Source organism: Cetorhinus maximus, chromosome 21 (genome assembly GCF_964194155.1).
Source record: "Cetorhinus maximus chromosome 21, sCetMax3.hap1.1, whole genome shotgun sequence".
Lineage (NCBI taxonomy): Eukaryota > Metazoa > Chordata > Chondrichthyes > Lamniformes > Cetorhinidae > Cetorhinus > Cetorhinus maximus.
Genome location: NC_135899.1, coordinates 51,310,950 through 51,335,960, shown reverse-complemented (window position 1 = coordinate 51,335,960; position 25,011 = coordinate 51,310,950). Strand labels below are relative to the sequence as shown.

At 43.7% G+C, this 25,011-nt stretch overlaps 1 protein-coding gene across 1 annotated transcript in view; it reads right to left on the bottom strand.

Annotated features, from left to right (window-relative positions):
- epha10 (EPH receptor A10) overlaps positions 1 to 25,011 on the bottom strand; it is a 603,193-nt gene that overhangs the window by 485,413 nt on the left and 92,769 nt on the right. The window contains exons 2-3 of the mRNA XM_078566952.1: positions 7,613 to 7,677; positions 1,286 to 1,955 (exon numbers count right to left, since the gene is read on the bottom strand). Of these exons, the coding sequence (XP_078423078.1) occupies positions 1,286 to 1,955; positions 7,613 to 7,677 (735 nt within the window). The remainder of the gene's footprint in view (positions 1 to 1,285; positions 1,956 to 7,612; positions 7,678 to 25,011) is intronic.

Genomic DNA, 25,011 nt, shown 5'->3' with positions numbered 1-25,011 from the left:
AAAATTGTAGAGTATCATTTCTATGTAGTTCAGCAATGGGTGCTCTTTCTACTAGGAACATTAATGAGGTCAACTGATGTATCGCCTTCCTCTTAATCATCATCAAAATGAATGAAAAATAAACAAGACTGCCATTAAATAATACTCACTCACTAGCCATCTGCTTCTCGATGTTTAGTTCCAGTTCTGTTGAAAACTTTTGTCTACTGATTCTGTCTTGGTCTGGATCCAGAGATCAAGACACCAGGAGCCCAAGCCAGAGGTTAATCGAGGTCAAAAGGGAAAAAAAGACTTTTCAGCTGGTGTCATGGACGTACAGGGAAGATGGCTGAGAGGTCAATTAGCAAAGCCAAAGGTCATTACTACATAAATATCCTTAGCCTGAGTTGCTTCATTAGTGACCTGACACAAGGTCAAGATTAGAGTCTGTTTGCTGAAAATTTGACAGCATTTAGTTCGATTTCTACAATGAAGGAGAATCCCGTGCCAGCCTACAGCAGGTCCTGGAACATCAACGAGACATAGGCTGATAGGTGATATTCATACCTAAGTACCAAGTAATGAACATCGCCAACAAGAAAAGGCACCCCCATGACAAAGTACCCAACCTTCAACATTCACCACTAACCAGAGGCTGCATATGCAATAAAAGGTTCACCTCAAACTCTTTCCACCATCTACAAAGACTCAAGTCAGGAGTGTGATGCATAACTTACCACTTATATGGATGGCTACAGTTGCAACACTACTCAAGAAGCATGACACATTCAAGCAGAAAGCAGTTTTACTTGATTGGCATCCCTACCACTAAACTCATTATCTACCACTCACTGTGGCCACAGCATGTATAAACTACAAGATGCGGTACAGCAACAAACTCACTTAGACAGCACTTCCAGGCCAACCGCAAGAAAGAGGAGAAAGAAAGAGCAGCGACCTTACAAGATCATCTCCAAGTTCATTACCTCCTTGACTTGGGCAAAATAGCTCATTCTGTGGTCATCACCGAGTCAAATGCCTGCAACTATCTAACAAACAGCATTGTGAGAACACCATCACTTTACGGGAGCAGTGGTAGAGGCCCACCAATACTCTCCCATGGCAACTGGGAAAAGATAATAAATGCACCTTTACCTGCATTTGGTAAATCTCGAGATTTGTTTACAAAAACACACTGTGGCTCCTAGCAATACCATTGACCTAATCGATACAGATTCCAATGGTGTCATTACTAACCCAAATCTCACATGAACTGAAAAGAAACATCCTGCAACAAAGTGCTTACCTTCACACTTGCCATCTTTCTCCTCGTACCCAGCACTGCAAGTACATTTCCCAATAGGTACCAACCAGTCACCTTCTGCACTGCAGTGCATCCTGGGGGGATTGCCCATTTCTGCTTCAGAGTCATTAACACATGATCCTCGTACTTCCACCAGGGTCGAGAAGGCAGCTTCTGCCACAGTGTCTGGGAAAACAGCCAAACTTTGCACCGTGGAAAGGCAAGTTTTGTAATAAACTCTTACTGAAACAAGGGCTACACAAGCCCCTACGTCCTGGAAGCCGAGGTGAAATCCTTTCCTGCCAAGGTGCTCAATTTCTCGAACTTCTGTATTAAGTTTCATTTTGCGCTCGCCAAGATCTCCTTGCGTGAAGCTTTCATCCGCCGCTATCGTGTCAATTTTCACATACTGGCTCTCCTCAATGTTTCTGCCCAGGTCATTGTTTGACTCAATATAGTAAAGATTAAATGTCTCTTTGCATGTTCCAACCACTCCTGGGATGCTGTTGCAGTCTCTTAACGTGAACTTCAGCTCAATGAAGATCCTCTGCCCATTCCGTCGTGGAATCCAACCGGTCTGAAGCCAGTTGTTTTGATTGGGAGACATGACATTACAGACCTGATAAGTGCGAATTGGTTTATAGTTTTCATCCACTCCGCTGATCTCTTCCCACTGAAGAGAGATAAAAACAAAATTTTTAAATCTCAAGATACTCGTACCATTCCTCCTCTCTCAGTCTTCACAGTCTAACATAGCTTTTTATCCAAGTCCCTAAATGAGATTCACAGCCAGGATTTAAGAGGTGATTTAATTGACAGTCAAAGAAGTTGTGAGTATAGTTAGAGAGAAATGGTTTCTTCTCGTCGGGAGCCCAGAACAAGGGGACAGAACCTAAAAAATAGAGCTAGGCCTAGTGATGTTAGAAAGCCGGTCTTCACACAAAGGGGAGTGGAAGGATCCTTCCCAAAGAAGCTGTGTGTGGCTAGGTCAATTCAAAATGGAGAATAATAGAGTTTTGTTAGGCAAAGGTATTCAGGGTTTGCAACCAAAATGGGTAGGTAACTAAAATGGGTATTTATAATTAAAGGTACAGATCAGCCATGATCTAACTGAATGGAGGAAGAGGTTCGAGGGAGCTGAATGGCCTCCTCATATTCCTATATTCCGTCTTATGTTTCTATAACTTGAAGTGGATGGGTGGGACAACACCTGATAAACTTGTCTTGTATTTCCAAATACAGGCGGGTTACATAATAAACATTGCAGCTGTGTATCCAACTATCCTTTATCCAAATCTTTTATTCCTATGTACATGGTTGTAAACTTTTGTGGCCATTATTTTCTTTTCAGGCTTCTTTACACAAACAGAGCCACAATTCTATAATTTTCTTGTCAGATGTCACTCTTCAAAAGGATAATCAATTTTTATGCAACAGGGAACTGGCCACATTTGTAGACCAGGCTCTGACCTTTCACCTCCCTGAAGAGGCTGAGTACAGGCATGTAATACTGCATCAGCCCATGCTGTGCCTTGGTGTGGCAATGGCACGTTCAAATTCAGGCCAGACGTTTCAGTCAAAATTCTCCTTTCTCTGGTTACCTGTAAGTATCCTATGCAAAGTCCATTTATGCAACTTCAACACAAAACTGGCTCTGCCATCCTGACCCTGTAGTCTACAATTCCCTTCACAAAAAACTGTACACTTTCAAAAGCTTCCTTAAAAACTTACCTTCAATGCACGGTTTTGGTCAACTCCCCTAACCCTTCTCCCACCTCCTACTTGGTGTCCATTCCCATCTTGTGAAGCCCCTTGCTGGTTCACTGTGTAGATGACACAATGCAAGTACAAGTCTTTGCTGTAAATTACAAATGAAGCTCTGAAAAATCATTATTGCAGAGTAGCCGTTTGCAATCCCGTTGAAGCTATTCATTCTCAGTCCAACATGTTTTATGTGAGAGTTTCCCTAACACAGTGAAGTATTATGCAACTATAGTCATTGGTCGTACAGAACTTGAATATTGCTGAAAAAGAGACACGCTATCAAAGCTATTTGTCTTGCACTCATTACAATGGCTCACAAGAAATTTCCAACAGTTACAGGGAAACAACAATTTATACTGCATGAAAAGAGAGTGCTAATTTGTTGGCAAGTGGACTTTGATTGGTGCAGGCGTTGTCATGGAGAATGCAGCATGGAACAGTTAACTGTCCAGCTTTGTTCAAATTTAAATCGGACAGGTCAACTCTGATTGGTCAAGGGCATTATCCTGGGGAATGAACCAGAGATAAACTGTTCCCTAAGCTTTTGTTTAACTGAAAAAGGTGCAACGTGTCGACACGTTCCTTTAGTCTGCAAAGGACAGGGCCCTGTGTTTGAATATATGTGGCTTCTAGCATGCGCAAGTGAGCCACAGGCTGATTGAGAGTGGAGCTTTTGTTTGGTTAGTAAATTTGGCAGAGTAGAAGGTGCTTTATAAGTTACACGTCAGAAGCAATAGTCCAATACTTTCATTATTGTTTGGTGAGGGAACTTTGGGGATTTTAATGCACTCGCCAATTTCAGGCTGCTGCTTGGAAGCATTCAGTGGAAAGATTGTTTTGCATCTGTAACAAACCAATATCTGGACTGTGCTGTCTGCAGGCTTTGGATTTTTAATATACTGACTAGCTGACAGTCCGTGGCATCTTTTCAAGTTTTATATTAGGTTAGGAGCACTGCAAGCAGGATCATAGGGTCTGGAAACATTGCCACACAGCAGGATAGCGCACCGTGATGGATCTCCAAGGGTTCAGCAATTCCACTGAGAAAAATAAACATTAATTTCCTGTGCCAAATGTCAATAAATGGATACTCTACCATTAATCGCAGGGGCTATTGTGAGGTAAAGTCGAGCAATTCCTATTACAAATTGAGCAAATTGTTAAGTGTACCTGAAGCAAGGCTTTCATAATTTTAGACTACATTTTTTTTTCAAATCATTTTGAGAAATGCAAAGAACTTCGCCTATCCTCAGAGGATGAGCAGACCTGTGGAGTTCAGATTTTCTTTGTTTAAAGTGAGGTGTCAGAGATTGAATTCTGCGACAACAGTAAATCAATGGTGCTTTATATTTATATTTTCTTCTATCTATGCATTAGCATTTGTAAAGCTGAGGGCAATAAGTTGATTTCACAATGTTGGAGGCAGCTATTTTGCAATACCGGGGAGGGGTGGGGTTTAGTTGCAACGTGGAGTGACTCTCTGCTCCAGGCACACTGGAGGGATGATACTGAAGCATGGCACCATCTAGAGGGAGGTTCCTTTGTTCTGGCATCACTGTAGCAGGGGGACCGAGGATTCAGCAGAGCTGGTGGTGGAACAAGACTTGGCTCAATGATGAATTCCCAGAGTCTGTTGTGAGCTTTAAGGAGAGAGGGAAAGCAGGGATCTGAAAGCACAGCAGAATGCTTTCCCATGTTGTAGCAATGGTGTGGGAATGTTTCCGAGAGATCTCTGCAAACAATTAATTCAGTGCTTTGTAATTGGTTCCCGGGCATGCGTCCATGTCTCCCTCTTTCAAAATTCAAGTCACTTTTCACATAATAAAAATGACTCAGATTAAGATGAGGAAAGAGGCTTGTTATCATAGCTCAATAAGCTTTTGAAGTAAACAATAGAAATCTTTTATTTAAAACCTGAAATTTAAAACCTACTCAAATTCATCACCCATTTCATATTCAAATCATACAACCATACAATTTAATTTTTCAGAGAAAAATAATGGAGTGGAATTCATAATTTGAGCATAAACAAAAAATGTAACAAGTGAGTAATTAACACAGTCTGTCACATTTAAACTTTATCCCCCTTTCATACACTTGAAAAACACAATCATACTACATTTTATCTGAACAAAGTTTTTCTGCAAATGATTTTGAAAGAAAGGCCCAAGTATGATTAAAAGGTCAAGATGAAGAATTGTATTAGTTGAGTTGATTAAATGCTCATAATACATTTTGGAAGATTATGCACTCTGCAAGACTCGGAGTCCAGTTCTGCATTCAACTAAAATAATCACATCTTGGGGCAAAATCAAGCTTAAGCTTTTAGGAAAGGTAGTGATTTCATGTGAAAAAAATAAAGGTACCAAAAGTGACAAAAGACAATTCAATGGATAAATGTAATCATCTTAATATGAAATATACATTTATCTCTCTTAGTCTAGTTAAAGCCTTGTCTTGCATATTAGGGGCCTGATTTTAAACATATGGCCAAGTCACTAAGTTACAGTACACCTGCTGTTCCCACCCAAACTCTCTGACTGGGGGCTAGACCATTTTCAGTGTGGGTGTATCTACACCACATGGGCTACAAACAGTTCAAAGAAAGCAGCTCACCCACCACCTTCTCAAGTGTAATTAGGGATGGGCAACAAATGCTTACCAGTGACACCAATATCCCATGAAATAACATAAAAATAGTTTGTATCTCTTTGGAATACTGATAGTGAGGGACTCGGTGCTTAAATGAGTGCTAACGGGCACCTTGCTGAATTGAGGGGCCAAAAATCCAGTGGTTCCATGGACAGGCTGCGTGGTGTGGGGTGGGGAAGGAGAACACTGGAGCAACATCTCTAGGCAGGTGAAGCAAGAGGATATCCCTGAATGGGGAAGTGAGATTGTCTCAGGTGCACCAAGGTTAAAACTCACAATCAAAAGACAGCTAGATGACTAAGGTTACCTGAGCCCTACCAAAATCAAGGAAGTTTAAAATTCCATTAAATTCACTAAGAAACAATGACTTCCATTCTTTCTCAAATGTCACTTCACTGTCCCTCTTCTACCGTCATCTGGTAAATCTATTTGCCAATCTAGGCAACAATGGGCTTTAGGACAATGGTCTGCAACACAAAATTCTGATGTTCTTTGTAAACCACTTTGTAAAAATGTTTAAAGTCACCACTGTTCTATTCTGGCACCAGCAGTACTCATGTCTTTATTATCCAGCAGAGGACCATATAATCAAATAGGATATCTGAGTAAACAATAGTCTCATTTTAGGACATCGTTAATGATCTCAAAATCAATAAAGGAGTAAACCCTTAAAGTAAATGAATAATAGTGACAGGTAATGATTGTCTTAAAGATTCTACAGGAACATATCAGGAAGGCATTGCTTAAGAGGTAATTATGTTCCTCCAGGGTGTTTTAAGAAGCAGGCCATGAATAAAATACAAAATAGGCCCTGATTTATCAAGCTCATTCAGAGACGACACAAAAGTGGCTGTTGTGGGAAATTAAAAACTGTCACACTGGTGAGATAGCAGTCATGAAACTGAACTATAGCGTTTCTTGGGGCAAAGTAGGGGAAGCTTTACTTGGTAAACAACCCACGTTAATCCTGATTTGGGTGTGCTTGATGCTGACCTTGGGTGACAGCACAGGCCGAGCACAAAATGGCCTCTAAGTTACCTCATGTGTGCAGCCATATAAAAGGGCCCATGCATTTAAATGAATAGGTCACACATAACAAAAAAAAAAATTAGAGGGGAGGTTGCTGTGGATGTCCAAAATTCTCTGCAGCACTTAAATTCCATTTCTTGATCAGCACAAGAATTCATATATCTTAAAAAGTAAAAAGCTCGAAGACTATCATTTTAATGTAGGATTTCTTAGATTTCTGGGACTGCCTGAATGTGACTCCTCAAAATCTGTATACTGATATCAGTTCTTAAAGTAGAATCATGATATAATGTTCAGCAAACAAAATTACCAATTTGATCACTATAGATTTAGCAACACAAACTGACCTAGGACATCAATAAATAGGTACAATAAATCATTGCTTGGCAAACATTCAAGCATAACTAGAAAAGGCTGTAAATTCGATTTTATTAAACTAAACACACTGACTGTTAAATTGTTATATTATTCCAATATGATTTAGGAATTACATTCATGTGTATGTGTACCTAAGTATCCACAAAGCCACATCACTCACTACTCAGGGTACCAAGCAACAATGAGTCAGTCCCCAGCACATGGTGTGATCTATGAAATATCTTTGATGAAGTTCCAGCATTTGTGTCTCACTGTTAGGCTAGCAGGATTTAAAACAGTTGAACGGCATAATATCCTTAACCTTAACCAGACGGACACAGGAGGTCAGGAAGAAAGGAGCCACTGGCCCTCCTGATCAACAATCTTCAATAATTAATTCAAATCCACTTATTTCTCCAAGATTGATGGTGCTGAGAGTGGGTCATGAAAATTTTGGCTTTAAATGAGCTGCCCAAATGCACTGTGAAGAGCTGATAGGCAAACATCAGGGAAGTGTTTCATACTTACTCCATCTGAGGGGTGAGCAGTCCATCCCAATTCAGCTTGTGACTCTTTAGAATCCAATAAAACAACTGAGGTTTAAAAAGAAAAAGGAAAAAAAAGCATTAGTTAAAAAGCATATCAAACTTCATCTTTTTTTGTGTGTCAATTCAAGCCACCAAACCCATTCTATTCACAGAGATCCTGCTCAGGTTGGGAGGCAGGAATAACTGAGGGGAGAGGGAAATTACCCCTTTGTCTCCATTTAAAAGCAATTTCATTTTTTTCTGAACCAAGATATTCTCTGGTAGTTAACAGGTAGTTCAACACACTGTGGCGTCGCAGGCAAAACAAGATGGGGTAAATCTAATGCCCAACTCACTGCTTGAAATGACTCAATTAATGGCCGGAATTTTCCATCCCCATTCGCATTGGGCGTCATGGCGGGCGTGAGCAAACAATACGGCGGGAAGGCCAAAAATTGGTTTCATAACGTTGTGAAACCAGTTTGCAATCGCCCGCTCCACCCATCAATGAAGGGCCGCGTTTCCTGTAGCTGCATGTTGGGAACATCATTTTAATGCATCTGCATATAATTACAATCCCTGCCTGCCAGAATCATCCCCCCACGCTCGATCATCTGGGCACACCGACATGTTTCACAACTGTACATAAGCGACGTGCGCCTGGCGAGCTGCACTTCGCTCGGGGCTTTGAGGTTTGTGTGCCTATCTTGCTTTGGGCAGCACTCGCAGTCATCATCGCCAGGTTTTACAGGCAGCACCACATCACTTTTAGAGGGGCTCACGGGTAGGTCTCTACCTACCAGACCAGCCGTAAGGCAGGGGATGGCTTTTTAATGGCTGCAGGGCTAGGGCTTGTTTGGGGAAGCAGGGCAAAGAGGTCTCAGGCAAGGGAAGAGGCTGCAGGGCGAGGGCTGTACTGGGGAAGGGGAGTATCTGAGGGCGTGTGTAGGGACACATGTTGATCTGTGCAAGTTGCTTCAAGATAATGAGGGCTGAGGAGGCAGCCTCCAGAGGAGATGAGGCCAGATGGAGATGTGATGTGTGTGAGATAGAGTGAATGGTGATGTCCCTTGAGCTGGCAGTGAGTGAGATGCCAGCGAATATGTGATGGGCTTGAGTGTGTGAGTTTAGGGTGATGAGATGGTTGCCTCATTCTGGTGGCACAGATGAGGTCATTCATCCTCTTTCTGCACTGAATGGCCAACCTCTTCTGTGCAACTTTGGCACTGACCACCACTGCCACCTCCTCCCAAGCTGGAGTGGTGAGATTGCTGGACCTCCTGCAGCCAGAGCAGAGGTTGAGGACATCATGGCGGGACTCCACAAGGCATCCCAGTGATGGGTCACTAAACTCTTCCTAGCTTCCAGGGCCATGTCCTCACTGGAGCAGTCCCGGACTGCAAGCATTGAGAACTGTGCATGCAGCTGCAGTTTAGATATGGCACCCGGAGTGAGGAAATGGTGTGATAATGGCATGGCGGCCGATTCAGAAGCTGCCTGCCAGCAAGATGACGTGTGGCTGCGTGACTAATGAGGCGGGATTGGGACGATAGATGTGAAAAACCGTCATTGCGGCCGGCGAATAAAACGTTGTTTTTCCCGACCACAACTGCAATTAGTGCAAATCTGGGACAATTCCACCCAATGTGACTGCATTTTCCTTTGGACTTCTTTATAATGGCTTAGGTTTGGGGGGTTAGTTTCTGGCAACACCATCTGTGCACTATTTCCTAAGTCAGGGATCGCAACTCCCAAATAAAGACAAAAGCAGAAAACTGAAAATCTGAAATAAAAACAGAAAAAGCTGGAAAAATTCAGCAGGTCTAGCAGCATCTGTGGAGAGAGAAACAGAATTAATGTTTTGAGTCCATATGACTCTTCTTCAGTGCTAAAGAGAAGTAGAAATGTGATGGACTTTAGGCTGTTAAGAGGGAGTGGAGCAGGTGGAGCAAAATAGAAGATCAGGGATAGGTGGGAGCTCAGGAGAGGTTGTCAAAAATGTCATGGACACAAGGCAAAGGGAGTGTTAATGGTGGTGTTAAGGACTAAAGAAGATGCTGATAGTGGCATAATGGTAAGATAGCAGAATGTGTTAATAGGGGAACAAGGGTCAGCACTCTGTGAAAGCAAATCATATGAACAATTTACAGATGGCCCTGTGGCAGGGATGTTGTGGGGGGGGCGGTTGGGGAAAAAGGATAAAGACACACCCAAATGAAGACACTGGGGATACAAGTCAGAATTTGTATTTATGTTTGGATGGAGTGAACATGCTGATCCATCTGTGCAAAAGATAAATGATGATGTGGACCAATACTATTGTGAGAAGAGCCTATTTAAGTGCTGCCAACTGAGCAATAAATATGCTCCAAACCGTAGCACAACACTTCACAATGAGATGCTGGGGAACAATTCCTTGAAAAGGATTTTTTTAACAGCAGCTATTCATTCCAGCAAGGTCAGATTACTGCTGAGATGGCACAGTGTTTCAATTTTGTAAAAAAAAACCCGAAGCGCCAGAGGCAATAGAGCAGGGCAGCGTGCTGGTGGCTCCACAGGCAGTGGTGAACTATACCAGTACCCCCAACATCTCTGCTCAAGTTTAAAGATCATTTGAGAAAACAGCAGGTGCAGACGGAGTTGAAGCAATGCAGAATGAAACAAAGTGGGACCACTCCTTGGAGCTGGGGTTGCTGGATTTGTTTGCAAGCCGAGGCTGAATTTCAGTTTTTTTCCATACTGGTCACGTAAAAGGATTAGAAAACTGATGCATTAGACTGAAAGAGCAAACGTTATGGGGGGGTGGGGGGGGGGAGAATTGGAAACAGCCATTTATGGGCACAGGGATCATCCCCTGAATGATTTCACTGTGAAGCCCAGTGCGGAACACACTCAACAGAGGGCCCAGCCAGCACCATGTGCAGATATCTAGACCCCTTAAAGGCAGCCTGCCCTCCGAAAGGGAAGTTGCACACATGCAACAGGAACTGTTTTAACTGGCTCTGGGACATTTGGCTAGAAGGAAAAACATAGGAAATAGAGCAAGAGGCCAGGGAGATGGATCACAGGCTTTCTGATGCAGCGCTGGAGGCATTAGTGATAGGGGTGAAAAGGAGGAGAGATGCCATGTTCCCAAAGGGGAGCAGGGAGTTCTCAAGACACACACTTGCAGAATAAGCTGGCTCTTAATGACAGACAGCAGCAGGGAACCAGTGGGACGCAAATTGGCCTGTATTGACCAAGTCCATTGGAGGAGGTGTTATTCAGCATTATAGGACCAGCTGTGGTTGAGGCCATTAAATTCAGCATTGCTGAGAGCATTCAAGATGATGATACATAAGGCAGGAACGTACCTTCTCGAATCCCACCCCATCCTCATCAATGGTGTGACCATGGGCTTCTTTTTCCAACCCCTCCCACGCTGTCAGTGTTAGTATTCACCAGTTTGCCGTATAACTTATATATCAGATTTATCTCAGATCAATGCAGAGATGTCACTAGTTCTAAATCTACAACAGGTTTATTTACAGTACTTCAAAATATCTGAGCAATTACAAGATTTATCCACATATGCTCTCAGCCAAGATTCCAGAACCTTCTGAATGATTTCAGCTCTCTAGCTCCACCAGCAGGCTTAAGCTATCAAGTACAATGAACATAAATCAGTAAACAGACCAACATAGTCAAACATAGATCAATTAAACTATTGAATACTACAGTCACCCTCAGCTCTCCTCTTCTTCATTTCTGCTTTCAGGTACCTAAGATTTGCCACCTCGTCAGCCACTGCAGCTTTAGCATGAAGGGTGAGAGCTACACCAGCCCTTTGATGAAGAAGCACTGATACTGGTACCTTAGTAGATAGCCTGGAGGCAGGATCAGCACGTGGCGAGTCAACAGGCGGAAGTAGGCTTCAGCCAGGGCAGAGGGAACAGATAGCATATGCATCAGCTCACCAGAGACCCAGGTCCCAGAGAACGCAGGTGAGAACTTCAATGGGGCGGTGTAAAGGAGAATGTTCATATGTATGCACATCAAGATGTATTGTCAGGCCTGCCACAGAGCCTCGTTACTGTTAAGGAATCTGGAGCAATCCAACTTCAATTTGGCACAGGGCTTCATGCAGAGCTTGGTGCCCAGCCTTCACAGAGTGGAAGCAGTGGCCCACAACCTGGCAGCACTCATGGACCTACCTGTGATGCAGTGTCCGGTGGCCAACGTCCCAACTTTGGTGCAGTATGGGCAGAAGCCACTGAATGTCTCCATGCTACAGCAGAAGTTCAGAATGAAGTGGGATAATTCAGGAAAGGAAAAGTCAAGACACTAGAGCAGAGCAGCATTGTGGGTAAAAATAAGCAGAGTGGGTCCATGAAGGGACAGTGAAAATAACAAAGGTTAAAGGGCATTAGTGACTAAGATGACATAATGAGAAAAATGTCAAAGCGAAACGTATTAAATCTGAATATGCAAAGCATCCAAAATAAATTAGATAAAGTAATAACAGAGATATAAATTAATAGGTTTGATCCAATAACGATTATGGAGATGTGGTTGCAGAGTGGCCAAGGTTGGAAACTAATTATTCCAGGGTGCTTAACTTTAAGAAGAGATAGGCACAATGGAAAATGACAGGGGTTAGCCCTGATAATAAAGGATGGGATTTTAAAAAGCAGAGAATGAGGAACATGGCTCAAAAATTCAAGTTGAGTCAGTTTTGATGGAGGTAAGAAACAAGAAGGGGCACAAAATATGGGTGGGAGTTCTTTATGGTTCTTTATTGGTGGGAGTTGTTTATAGGTCCCCTAACAGTAGTTATAAAGTACAGTGGGGCATAAATCTGGAAATTAGAGCACATGTAACAAGGTTCATAAAGTAATTATGGGGGACTTTGATCTTTATATAGATTGGACAAACTAAAATTGTCTTATGAGGAAAGGTTGGACAGGCTAGGCTTGTATCCACTGGATTTTAGAAGAGTAAGAGGCGATTTGATCGAAACATGTAAGATCCTGAGGGGTCTTGACAGGGTGGGTGTGGAAAGGATGTGGGAAGAGTGTCCTGCAGTCAGCATCACGGTGAAGCAGTCTGGGAAGAGTGTCCTGCAGTCAGCATCGCGGTGAAGCAGTCTGGGAAGAGTGTCCTGCAGTCAGCATCACGATGAAGCAGTCTGGGAAGAGCGTCCTGCAGTCAGAATCACGGTGATGCAGTCTGGGAAGAGCGTCCTGCAGTCAGAATCACGGTGAAGCAGTCTGGGAAGAGTGGCCTGCAGTCAGTTCTTGTTGAAAATAACAAGAGTGACATCACAAGACAGTGTGAGAGAGTGGCAGAGAGATCAGAACCAGCGCGAGTGCGGGTAAGCTTCAAAAAGTGACGTCAGCACAAAGATGAGAGCTGATTGGTGAGTAGTGGGTAAGTGTTTTTCTCCAGTTTAAAATAGATTAAGCTAAGGAAAGGTAAGAGGTCTGGTTTTTATTTAAAGTACATAAATAATTTAACGTTTTTTTACTGTATTTAACTTAAAATAAGGGTTTTTTTTTCAACTAGAGGCATGGCAGGGCAGCTGGGCCCCGTGTTATGTATCACCTGCAACATGTGGGAAGTCCTAGAAGCTCCTTGCGTTCTGACCGACCACGTGTGCAGGAAGTGCCACCAGCTGCAGTTACTTGAGCTCCGAGTTTCGGAGCTTGGGTGGCAGCTGGAGGCACTGAGGTGCATCCGCGAGGCTGAGAGTTTTGTGGATAGCATGTTTTTAGACATGGTCATCCTACAGCTTACGGAAGAGCAGACAGAGAGGAAATGGGTGACCAGTCAGAAGAAAGGTGTCAGGCAGGTAGTCAGGAAATCCCCAGGGTGCATCTTGCTCAAGAACCATTTTTCTATGTTGGAAAATAGTGAGAGTGATGGTTCCTCTGGGAAGTGCAGCCACGTTCATGGCACTGTGAATGGCTCAGCTGCACAGGGTGGGGAGGAAAAAGAGGGGAAGAGCAATATTGGTAGGAGACTCGTTAGTAAGGGGTACAGACAGGCGTTTCTGCGGCCGTTTGCGTGACTCCGGGATGGTATGTTGCCTCCCTGGTGCCAGGGTCAAGGATGTCACTGAACTGCTGCAGAGCATTCTAAAGGGGGAGGGCAAACAGACAGAGATCATGGTACATATTGGTACCAACGACATAGGCAGAAAGAGGGATAAGGTCCTGCAAGCAGAATTTAGAGAGCTAGGAAGCAGATTCAAAAACAGGACATCAAAAGTAGTAATCTGTGGATGACTTCTGGTCCCTCGCACTAGTGAGTATAGAAATAGGAGGTTAGTCCAGATGAATGCGTGGCTGGTGAGATGGTGCAGGAGGGAGGGCTTTAGATTTCTGGAACATTGGGACCGTTGCAGGGGACAGTGGGACCTGTACAAGGCGAACTGATTGCACCTGAACCAGAATGAGACCAACATCCTTGCGGGGAGGTTTGCTGGTGCTGTTGGGGAGGGTTTAAACTAACTTGGCAGGGGGATGGGATCCTGAGAGGAGATTCAGCAGGGGGAGATGCACAGCCAAAATTAGAAGAGAGAGCAAGTGAGTCTAGAAAGTATAGAAATTATACGCCAGTTAAGGCACAAGGTTGGATGGTATTTATTTTAATGTAAGGAGTCTGACAAATAAGGCAGATGAATTGAGGGCACAAATTAACACATGGAAGTATGATGTCATTGCTGTCACAGAGACATGGTTGAGAGAGGGGCAGGATTGGCAGCTCAATATTCCAGGATATAGGGTCTTCAGGCGAGACAGGGAAGGAGGTAAAAGAGGAGGGGGTATCGCAATATTAATCAAGGAATCAATTACAGCAGGAAGGAGGGATGACATCTTAGAAGGCTCCTCAAATGAAGCCATATGGGTAAAATTTAAAAACAAAAAAGGAGCAATCACATTGCTGGGAGTGCACTATAGGCCCCCAGTCAGAGAGAAATGGAAGAGCAGATATGTAGGCAAATTTCAGAGAAGTGTAAAAATAATAGGGTAGCAACAGTGGGAGATTTCAACTTCTCCAACATTAACTGGGTTAGTCGTAGTGTGATAGGCTTAGAGGGAGTGGAATTCTTGAAATGCATCCAGGAGAGCTTTTTAAGCCAGTACGTAGAAGGCCCTACAAGAGAGGGGGCAGTCCTGGACTTAATTTTAGGGAATAAAGCCAGGCAAGTGGTAGGGGTATCAGTGGGGGAGCATTTTGCAGATAGTGGTCATAACTTCTTTAGATTCAAGGTTGTTATGGAAAAGGACAAGGATGGGCCAGAAATCAGAATTCCAAATTGGGGGAAGGCTGATTTTAATAAGATCAGATATGATTTGGCCAGAGTGGACTGGGGGCAGCTACTTTTAGGTGAATCTGCGTTAGAGCAGAGGGACTTATTCAAGAGGGAAATGGGGAGAATACAGGGCCAACATATTCCAGTAAAGACAAAGGGTGGGACCAACAAATCCAGGGAACCCTGGATGTCGAGGGACATACAGGATTGGATAAAGAAAAAAAGGGAGGCTTATGGCAGATACCGAGGGCTCAAAACAGCAGAAGCCCTAGAGGAGTATAGAATGTGTATGGAGGAACTTAATAAGGAAATTAGAAGAACAAAAAGGGGACATGAAAATACACTGGCAGGTAAAATAAAGGAAAATCCAAAGTTATTTTTCAAGTACATTAAGAGTAAGAGGACAATTAGGGAAAGAGTAGGGCCCATAGTGGTAATTTGTGTGTGGAGCCGGAAGATGTAGGGAGGATTCTAAATGAATACTTTGTATCAGCGTTCACAAGTGAGAGGGACGACGTGGGTATGGAAATCAGGCAGAAGCACTATGATATAATTAAAGAAATTAGCATAGAAAGGGAGGAGATTCTAAGTGGTTTGGTAGACTTAAAAGTAGATAAATTTCCAGGCTTGGATGAAATGTATCCCAGGTTGTTGAGTGAGGCAGGGGAGGAGAAAGCAGGGACGCTGGCAATAATTTTCAAAACCTCTCTGGCCACAGGAGAGGTGCCAGAGGACTGGAGGACAGCCAATTTGGTACCGTTATTCAAGAAGGGAGGAAGGGATAAACCAGGGAGCTACAGGCCAGTCAGTCTAACCTCGGTGGTAGGGAAACTATTGGAAGTAACTCTGAGGGACAGAATTAATCTACACTTGGAGAGGCAGGGATTAATCAAAGGCAGTCAGCATGGTTTTGTTAAGGGGAAATCATGTCTGACCAATTTGATTGAATTTTTTGAAGGGGTGACCAGGTGTATAGATGAGGGCAATGCATTTGACGTAGTCTACTTGGGCTTCAGCAAAGCTTTTGATAAGGTCCCGCATGGGAGACTGATAACGAAGGTAAGAGCCCATGGAATCCAAGGCAAATTGGTTCCAGAATTGGTTGAGTGGCAGGAAGCAGAGGGTGATGGTCGAGGGGTGTTTTTGTGACTGGATGCCTGTGTCCAGTGGGGTTCCACAGGGATCGGTGTTGGGTTCCTTGCTGTTTGTGGTATCTATAAACGATTTAGACTTGAATGTAGGAGGGTTGATCAATAAGTTCGTGGATGACATGAAAATTGGTAGGGTGGTAAATAGTGAGGAGGATAGCCTTAGATTACAGGAGGATATAGACGGGCTGGTCAGATGGGCTGATCAGTGGCAAATGGAATTTAATCCAGATAAGTGTGAGGTGATGCACTTGGACAGGACAAACAAAGCACGGGACTACATGATGAATGGTAGGACCCTGGGAAGTACCGAGGATCAAAGGGACCTTGGTGTGCACGTCCACCGGTCCCGTAAGGTAGCGGGACAGGTAGATAAGGTAGTTAAGAAGGCATATGGGATACTTGCCTTTATTAGCCGAGGCATAGAATATAACAGCAGGGAGGTTATGCTGGAACTATATAAATACTGGTTAGGACACAGCTAGAGTATTGCGTGCAGTTCTAGAATCCGCATTATAGGAAGGATGTGATTGCACTAGAGAGAGTGCAGAGGAGATTTACCAGGATGTTGCCTGGGCTGGAGCGTTTTAGTTATGAGGAGAGATTGGATAGACTGGGGTTATTTTCCCTGGAGCAGAGGAGATTGAGGGGGGGGCATGATTGAGGTGTATAAAATTATGAAGGGCAGATAGGGTAGACAGGAAGGAACTTTTCCTCTTGGTGGAGGGATCAATAACTAGGGGGTGTAGATTTAAGGTAAGGGGCAGGAGGTTTAGAGGGGATGTGAGGAAGAATTTTTTCACCCAAAGGGTGGTGGGAATCTGGAACTCACTGCCTGAAAGGGTGGAAGAGGCAGAAACACTCATAACATTTCAGAAGTATTTGGATGTGCACTTGTGATGCCATGGCACACAAGGCTATGGGCCTAGTGCTGGAAAATGGGATTAGAATAGTTAGGTACTTGTTTGACTGGCACAGACTCAATGGACCAAAGGGCCTTTTTCTGTGCTGTAGACCTCTATGACTCTAGGACGTTTCCTCTTGTGGGAGAACCTAGAACTAGGGGTCACTGTTTACAAATAAGGGGTCGTCCATTTAAAACAGACTATGCAATTTTTTTTCTCTCAGAGGACCCTAGAATCTTAATTCTAAACAAAGCAAGCTACACAAGTATAAAGGGTTCAAATTCATAGGGTTAAATATTCCATTCCTCGAGGGATGGGATGGCAGGCTGGTGGGGGAGTGGGTGTGCATGTAAAATTGGGTGCCGTGGCAGTGGTGCCTGCCTGTTGCCTACTTGCCCTCCCATGACTTTGTTACCCTCACCAGGAGGAGCATTGGGAGGCTAATTCTTGGGTCAATTAATGGCCATTGGCTAAAGAAAAATCCCAGCGGCCACAGGAGGAGACCCACACCAAGTGTCCAGGCTGCCCAGTATTAACTGCTGGCCTTCCTGATGTGGGTGCCTCCTGTTTGGACACCCCAGACCATAGGAGGCCCCCCCACCCTCCCCTGTCAAGTATCTACACCCCCTCTCCTGGGTTTCCCCTCCTCCCTGCACTGTCCACCCTGGACCTCCACCCCTTCATCAGGGCTTTCCATCCTGGCCCCAGCAAAACCCCAAACATACCTTTGTCCTCACCCCTTGCTCCTCTTCAGGGGACTGGACGTAGTGCCAGCAGCAGCCAATGCTCTCAGTGGTGCTGCTCGGCCAAAAGAGCTGTCAGCCATTTGATTGGCCAGCCGCTCTCTGAAGCGGGACTTCCTGTTGGACGGGGATGGAAGTCCCGCCTCAAGACAATTCAAGGCCCAACACCCTCATGCAAGCCAGTCTCTTGGGCTACGATGGTCTGTGCACCACTGTAGGGCAGCCTTGTGAGCACTTCACACGCTGAAGCAACACTTATTTAAAATTTACTGGGCAAAACCCATGCATGCACTGCCAAAACTGGATCCTTTATTTCATTGCAGATCGTAGGCCCATATTATCAAGCACCAACATAACAGAACCTCAGCAGTACACTGCAGCTGTGTGCATATTGTGGAATTCTACTTTACAATGTACTGACATGGACGATGCCATATTGATAGCCTAATTGATATCTAACTGATTTTCCCTCGAGTTGATTTCAATGAATGGGAAAAATCAAGCAGGATGTAAAATGGACAACTCATTCAATATCACCCATTTATTGGGGTCCCCCAGTGTTAAAATGAGCCCCTCTGAAATCTCCATCTAACACGAAAGGGCTATCTTTATTTAACCTCACTCAATGCTGATTTTGCTATTCCCATTTAATCTTGCACAAGTCTTGTCTGAGCTCACCAGTAACAGCAGTACCTGGCATTCTGGGAAAACAAACCCAGGCAATTATTTTTTTTTAAATTATAAACCCCTGCAGTGAATATCACAAGGCCTGGAATGATTCAAAGTCCTTCAGCCCATCAAATCTGTTCTATCTATAGTTCATGCATGATCATTCCATCACAGATTCTCTTTCTTCCCATTTCTGTTGATTCCCGAGGAACAATTCCCTAATAAGTCCAAGCTGCCCTATGGAAATGAATGGATCTTCAAATCTGTTTCCACAGAATATCTGGCCAAAGTAAATATCTGTTGGTGAACCTGTAGGTATAGGTTTGGAATCTGCAGTTGGTGAAGCTCCATTCAGTGATAGGAGTGTGCATTACAAACATGACTATGGTTACAGAATAAACAGTGGAATGTTTTGTATGATGTGCATTCACGCCATTGAAATGTAAAGATGCTCAACAGAACAAGGGTTAATGTGGGACTGGAGAATAACACTGCCACGGTATGATGCATAGAGTCACTTGGTAATAAACTGAGAGTCTATTAGTGTAGAGAGAATGCTCTGGAGCCAGCCTACAAGGAGGTAACAGCACCATGCATGACTGTAACCTGGGATTTGTAAATAGTTACAGGTCAACAATAAACAGTTCATATTTAAATATATAAGTCTCAAGACCTCATCATTGAGACATCTAGAGAACCCATATTACAACAGCATGCTTATAATTTTACTACATCGCTGGTAGGTCTCTTGTGGCACTGCACACAGAGTCAAGATTAATTGCAACCTGCAGGTGAATCGGGATGCACGGGGGGAATTTTCTCCCCGTCGGGTGGGCCAGTTGGGAGCTGGCGCGGAGCCGATCGCCACCCACGATCTGCTGCGCGCCGCCATTTTACGTGGGCTGGCTCAGCACTATCTGTGTAGGTGGGGGGAGGAGGGAGAGTCGGGGTTTGCACTCTCTCGCGCTTACGCACGAAAGAGCGCAGAAAACTCCCTGAGGTACAGGGTTGCCTCAGGGAGATTAAGTTCAGTTTCAAAGTTTAAAATAAACAAAGTTAAAAATCATTTACACATGTCCCCTCATCTGACAGCGTCACATGAGCTGAGACATGTTTATGAAATGTTTAAAAAATATTTATTATTTTAATAAACACTTCATGAAACCTCATCCTGCCCGTGGATGAAGTTTCATGAAAAATGCGAAGGCTGCCTGGGCTCTTCGCCTGCCCGCCAACCTTAAGGTTGGACAGGCAGCCCTGTCAAATTGGTTAAGTGGTTAATTAATGGCATTAACAGGCCTTTGGCAGCTGCCTCTGTCCCCATACGCAGAACAGAAAATGCTGCCCCATGAGTCTGGACACAGACGTAACTCAACCTTCACTTTAAATTCACACATTTTTACTTTTATTTATTTCTGTTATAAATCCTTATGTCCACTTTTATAATGGAGTGTTCAATTCCATGTAACGGAAGAAAACTGGGGAATTAGCAGTCAAACAACGAAAGACTGGCATTTAAATAGCATTTTTCACAGCCTCAGGAGGTGCCAAACTACTTTACAGCTAGTGAATTATGTTTGAAGTGTAACCACTATTGTAACGTAGAAAAGGCAGCAACCAATTTGCACACAGCAAGCTCCCACAAACAGCAATGAGATAATGACCAAAACACTCATTTTTAAATTAAATGACATTAGCTGAGGGATAAATATTGCCATGACACTGGGATAATTTCCCTAATTTTCTTTTGAAATAGCGTAATGGGGGAATCATTTACATCCACCTGTGAGGGCAAATGAGATCTTGATTTAACTTCTCACCCAAAAGATACCACCCCCGACAAACATGAAACAAGATAGAGCAATTCAGCTCATCTACTTGACTCCTTCAGCAGGTATTACAACCATCATGGTCACTATTCAATGTATTTCTGAGGGAGACAAAGAGTGCAAGAAAATCAAATCTCCTACCAATATTTTAATGCTAATGTGTTGTATTTTACAGGTAGCATGAGCTATCCTTGTAATATTCAAATCCATTCTTAACCCTCATGTTCACTTAATGTTTTTCTTTGAGAAGTTGATTAACTATTTTTTGATGAGAGCATATTCCATACATTTCTGACATGGATAAAGTACACAAAACTGCAGGCAAGATTCCTCTCAGTGTAACTTTACCAACAATTTATACATGTTAAAATGAGCGTGCATCAACATGTAAATCAAGTGCATCCAAAGATACATCCAAATACAATAGGCTTATTGATGATGATTTCACATTGGAGAGGTGTCAGTAATCCAACCCAATTTATTTTCCTTTTCCACATTTTCCACACTTCTTCACAACATGTACATCTCATGTCTGTTGCATCAATGTGCCTTACATTTCTATACAATACATTCCAAATGGCATTTCTTTGAGGCACGGTGCTTTATTTCAAAAATTAGGGTAACTACTGCATATGGCCACATGAGTCTTTAGTTGGATGCTGATTGCATCTAGAAGTCAAGTTATTTCCTTTGCTAAAGATGCTAGACAAACTAATCTGTAAGGCTGACTCAAATCAGTTATTTCTTACGAAGGTTTGGCTTGGCATCCTCCAGTCTTTGGGCACAGCTCCAGCGATTATAAAGCTCCTAACGCTTTGCCTATTCCCACTTTCCATTTCAGCAGGACTCTAGGTCACTCACCATGCCTGGACAATCTCTGGACACGAAATTCTCGGTGATTCATATCTTCACAACACCAGTCCTGATCCCTTTGTATGTGACATGAGTGGGCCTGAAATCTGATCACAAACTTGCATTGGTGCAAAGTGCTTTGCTAACCCCCCAGGTGGCTGCTATTCACGTAACTATATGTTTTTGAATTCCTCTGGATGCATGTACCCCATAAAAAGGGCTTTATCTGGCCTTTAAACAATCCATATACGTAGTATGTTTCCACATTTTTCTGGCTTGATTTCTTGCTATGGTCCGGTCCGCAATCAGCCTCCTGCTCCAACTTCTCAAAACAAGATTGGGTCTCCTTAATCAAGTCTGAAAAGTACCATGTGCAGCCAAGCAGAACACTGCACTTTCAAAACACTGATCAAATTTTAAATGGATTTCAGAAATACTCACTAAGCTCTTCAATCTTGATAAAACTTGATTTCCCCGCCACCCAGCTAGTTTTCAAGCATAAATCAAAACGCATATTCTCAATGAGCAGCCCAGAAGATTTACAATGCTGTAAAAGTCCGGCCACAATGAACTCAATTTTCTTCTTTGCATTGTTTGTTGAATCATCTCGCTGCATCAAAATTCATCTTATGTCCAGGTTTTTATTTCTCAAACCACTTTGCTTTTCATCATCTGCTCTATTTAGCTCCACATTTTTTTTATTGTTTGCCTAATGATTTTCACTTTATAACTATCGTCTCACTCTTGCTGACAATTCTTCCTCCTAGATGTGTTTTTTTCCCTAATCTTCTGAAGGTGTTGATTCCTTGCTGGGCTATATTTCCAAGGACCCAGTCACCCTGCAGGACCTCCTCCAACCATTCATTACTCTTGTGTGCCTGGCCATGAGTGTCAGAAAGCTATCTGGCCACAGGTAACCACAGCTGAGCCTAATTGTAGCCATGACCAGCTCTACAGGTGCACACTTCCAGCAGGGTCCAACACAGGAACCACTGGCCCTCATGTAATTAATTGCAAATCCAGATGTGGCTTGATTAGTAAATAATGAGTAATAGGTGTGCAGGTAATCTCAATACAGATTTGCATGGTTTGTGACTGTAATCTTATTTGTGTGTTTATTGATAAAATTGCAAGATTAAAAGCAAAGTATGAGCATGTTTCTTTTGGATAGCTGAGTGTTTTATATTCCTTAGTTATGGAACGGTGATCAATATTTGTCAGGTATAAACATGTGAAGTACGTTTACCTATATAGCGTGAGGCTTTTTGCACTAGAATTACTGCATGTTGCTAAAACTGTGTTAGTATCGCTGACCTGTGGAAAGTAGCAGTTTTTATTGGACAATACTTTACTGGAGAAAGATATGGTAACAAATCCTAGGCTATTTCCCTGACTTTGGTGGTAGGCAAATTATTGGAAACAATTCTGAAAGACAGGGTAAACTGTCACTTAGAAAGGCATGGGTTGGTCAGTGATAGTCAGTGTGTTTTTGTTATGGGAAGATTGTGCCTTACTAACTTAATGCAAATTTTTGAGGAAGTAACAAGGAGGATTGATGAGGGTAGTGCAGTGGATGTTGTCTGCATGGATTTCAGTAAGGCATTTGACAAGGTCCCACATGGTAGACTGGTCAGGAAAGTGAGAACCCATGTGATACAGGGGAAGGTGGCAAGTTGAATCCAAAATTGGTTCAGTGAATGGAAACAAAGGGTAATGATCGATGGATGATTTTGCGAATGGAAAACAGTTTCCAGTGGTGTCCCATGGGGCTCAGTGTTGGAGCCCTTGCTGTTTGTTGTACATATTAATGATTTAGACTTAAATGTGGGTGGCATGCTTGGGAAATTTGCAGATGATACAGAGGTTGATAGTGAAGAGGATAGCTGTTGTCTCCAGGATGACATCAATAGTTTGGTTGAGTGGGCAGAGAAGTGGCAAATGTAATTCAGTCCAGAAAACTGTGAGGCAATGCATTTGGGGAGGTCAAACAAAGCAAAGGGATACTCACTAAACATGAAGTTATTGAGAGGGGTTGAAGAAGTGAGAGACCTTGGAGTGCATGTCCACAGGCCCTTGGCAAGGTGGTCAAGAAAGCATATGGAATGCTTTCCTTTTAGTTAAATTCAATCATGGGATGTGAGCTTTGCTGGCTGGGCCAGCATTTATTGCCCATCCCTAGTTGCCCTTGAGATGATGGTGGTGAGCTGCCTTCTTGAACCGCTGCAGTCCCTGTAGTGTGGGTACACCAAAGTGCTGTCAGGAAGGGAGTTCCAGGGTTTTAACCCAGCGACAGTAAAGGGACGACGATATATTTCCAAGTCAGGATGGTGAGTGATTTGGAGGGGAACTTCCAGGTGGTGGTGTTCCAGTCTATCTGCTGCCCTTGTCCTTCTAGATAGTAGTGGTCGTGGGTTTGGAAGGTACTGTCAAAGGAGCCTTGGTGAATTCCTGCAGGGCACCTTGTAGATGGCACACACTACTGCTACTGTACGTCGGTGGTGGAGGGAGTGAATGTTTGTGGATGTGGTGCCAATCAAATGGGCTGCTTTGTCCTGGATGGTATCAAGCTTCATGAGTGTTGTGGGAGATGCACTCATCCAGACAAGTGGGGAGTATTCTATCACACTCCTGACTTGTGCCCTGTAGATGGTAGACAGGCTTTGGGGAGTCAGGAGGTGGATTAGTCGTTGCACGATTCCTAGCCTCTGACCTGCTCTTGTAGCCATAGTATTTATATAGCTAGTCCAGTTCAGTTTACTGTCAATGGTAACCCCCGAGGATGTTGATCGTGGGGGATTCAGTGATGGTAATGCCACTGATAATCAAGAGACGATGGTTAGATTCTCTCTTGTTGGAGATGGTCATTGTCTGACACTTGTATGGTGCGAATGTTACTTGCCACTTGTCAGCCCAAGCCTGGATATTGTCCAGGTCTTGCTGCATTTGGACATGGACTGCTTCAGTATCTGAGGAGTCACGAATGATGCTGAATGTTGTGCAATCATCAGCGAACATCCCAACTTCTGACCTTATGATGGAAGGAAGGTCATTGATGAAGCAGCTATCAAGGACAGTATCTTGAGGAACTCCTGCAGTGATGTCCTGGAGCTGAGATGACTGACCTCCAACAACCACAACCATCTTCCTTTGTGCTAGGTATGACTCCAACCAGTGGAGAGTTTTCCCCTGATTCCCATTGACTCCAGTTTTGCTAGGGCTCCTTGATGCCACACTCTGTCAAATGCTTCCTTGATGTCAAGAGCAGTCACTCTCACCTCACCTTGGGAGTTCAGCTCTTTTGTCCATGTTTGAACCAAGGCTGTAATGAGGTCAGGAGCTGAGTGGCCCTGGCGGAACCCAAACTAGGCGTCAATAAGCAGGTTATTGCTAAGTAAGTGCTGCTTGATAGCACTGTTGATGACCCCTTCCATTACTTTACTGATGATCGCAAGCAGACTGATGGGGCGGTAATTGGCCAGGTTGGATTTGTCCTGCTTTGTGTGTACAGGACATACCTGGGTAGATGCCAGTGTTGTAGCTGTACTGGAACAGCTTGGCTAGCGGCGCAGCAAGTTCTGGAACACAAGTCTTCAGTACTATTGCCGGAATATTGTCTGGGCCCGTAGCCTTTGCAGTATCCAGTGCCTTAAGCTGTTTCTTGATATCAAATGGAGTGAATCAAATTGGCTGAAGACTGGCATCTGTGATGCTGCGGACCTCTGGAGGAAGCTGAGATGGATTATCCACCTGGCACTTCTGGCTGAAGATTGTAGCAAATGCTTCAACCTTATCTTTTGCACTGATGTGCTGGGTTCCTCCATCATTGAGGATGGGGATATTTATGGAGCCTCCTTCTCCAGTCAGTTGTTTAATTGTCCACCAGCATTCACGACTGGATTGTCCACTCTGCATAGCGTAGATCTGATCCGTTGGTTGTGGGATCGTTTAGCCCTGAGT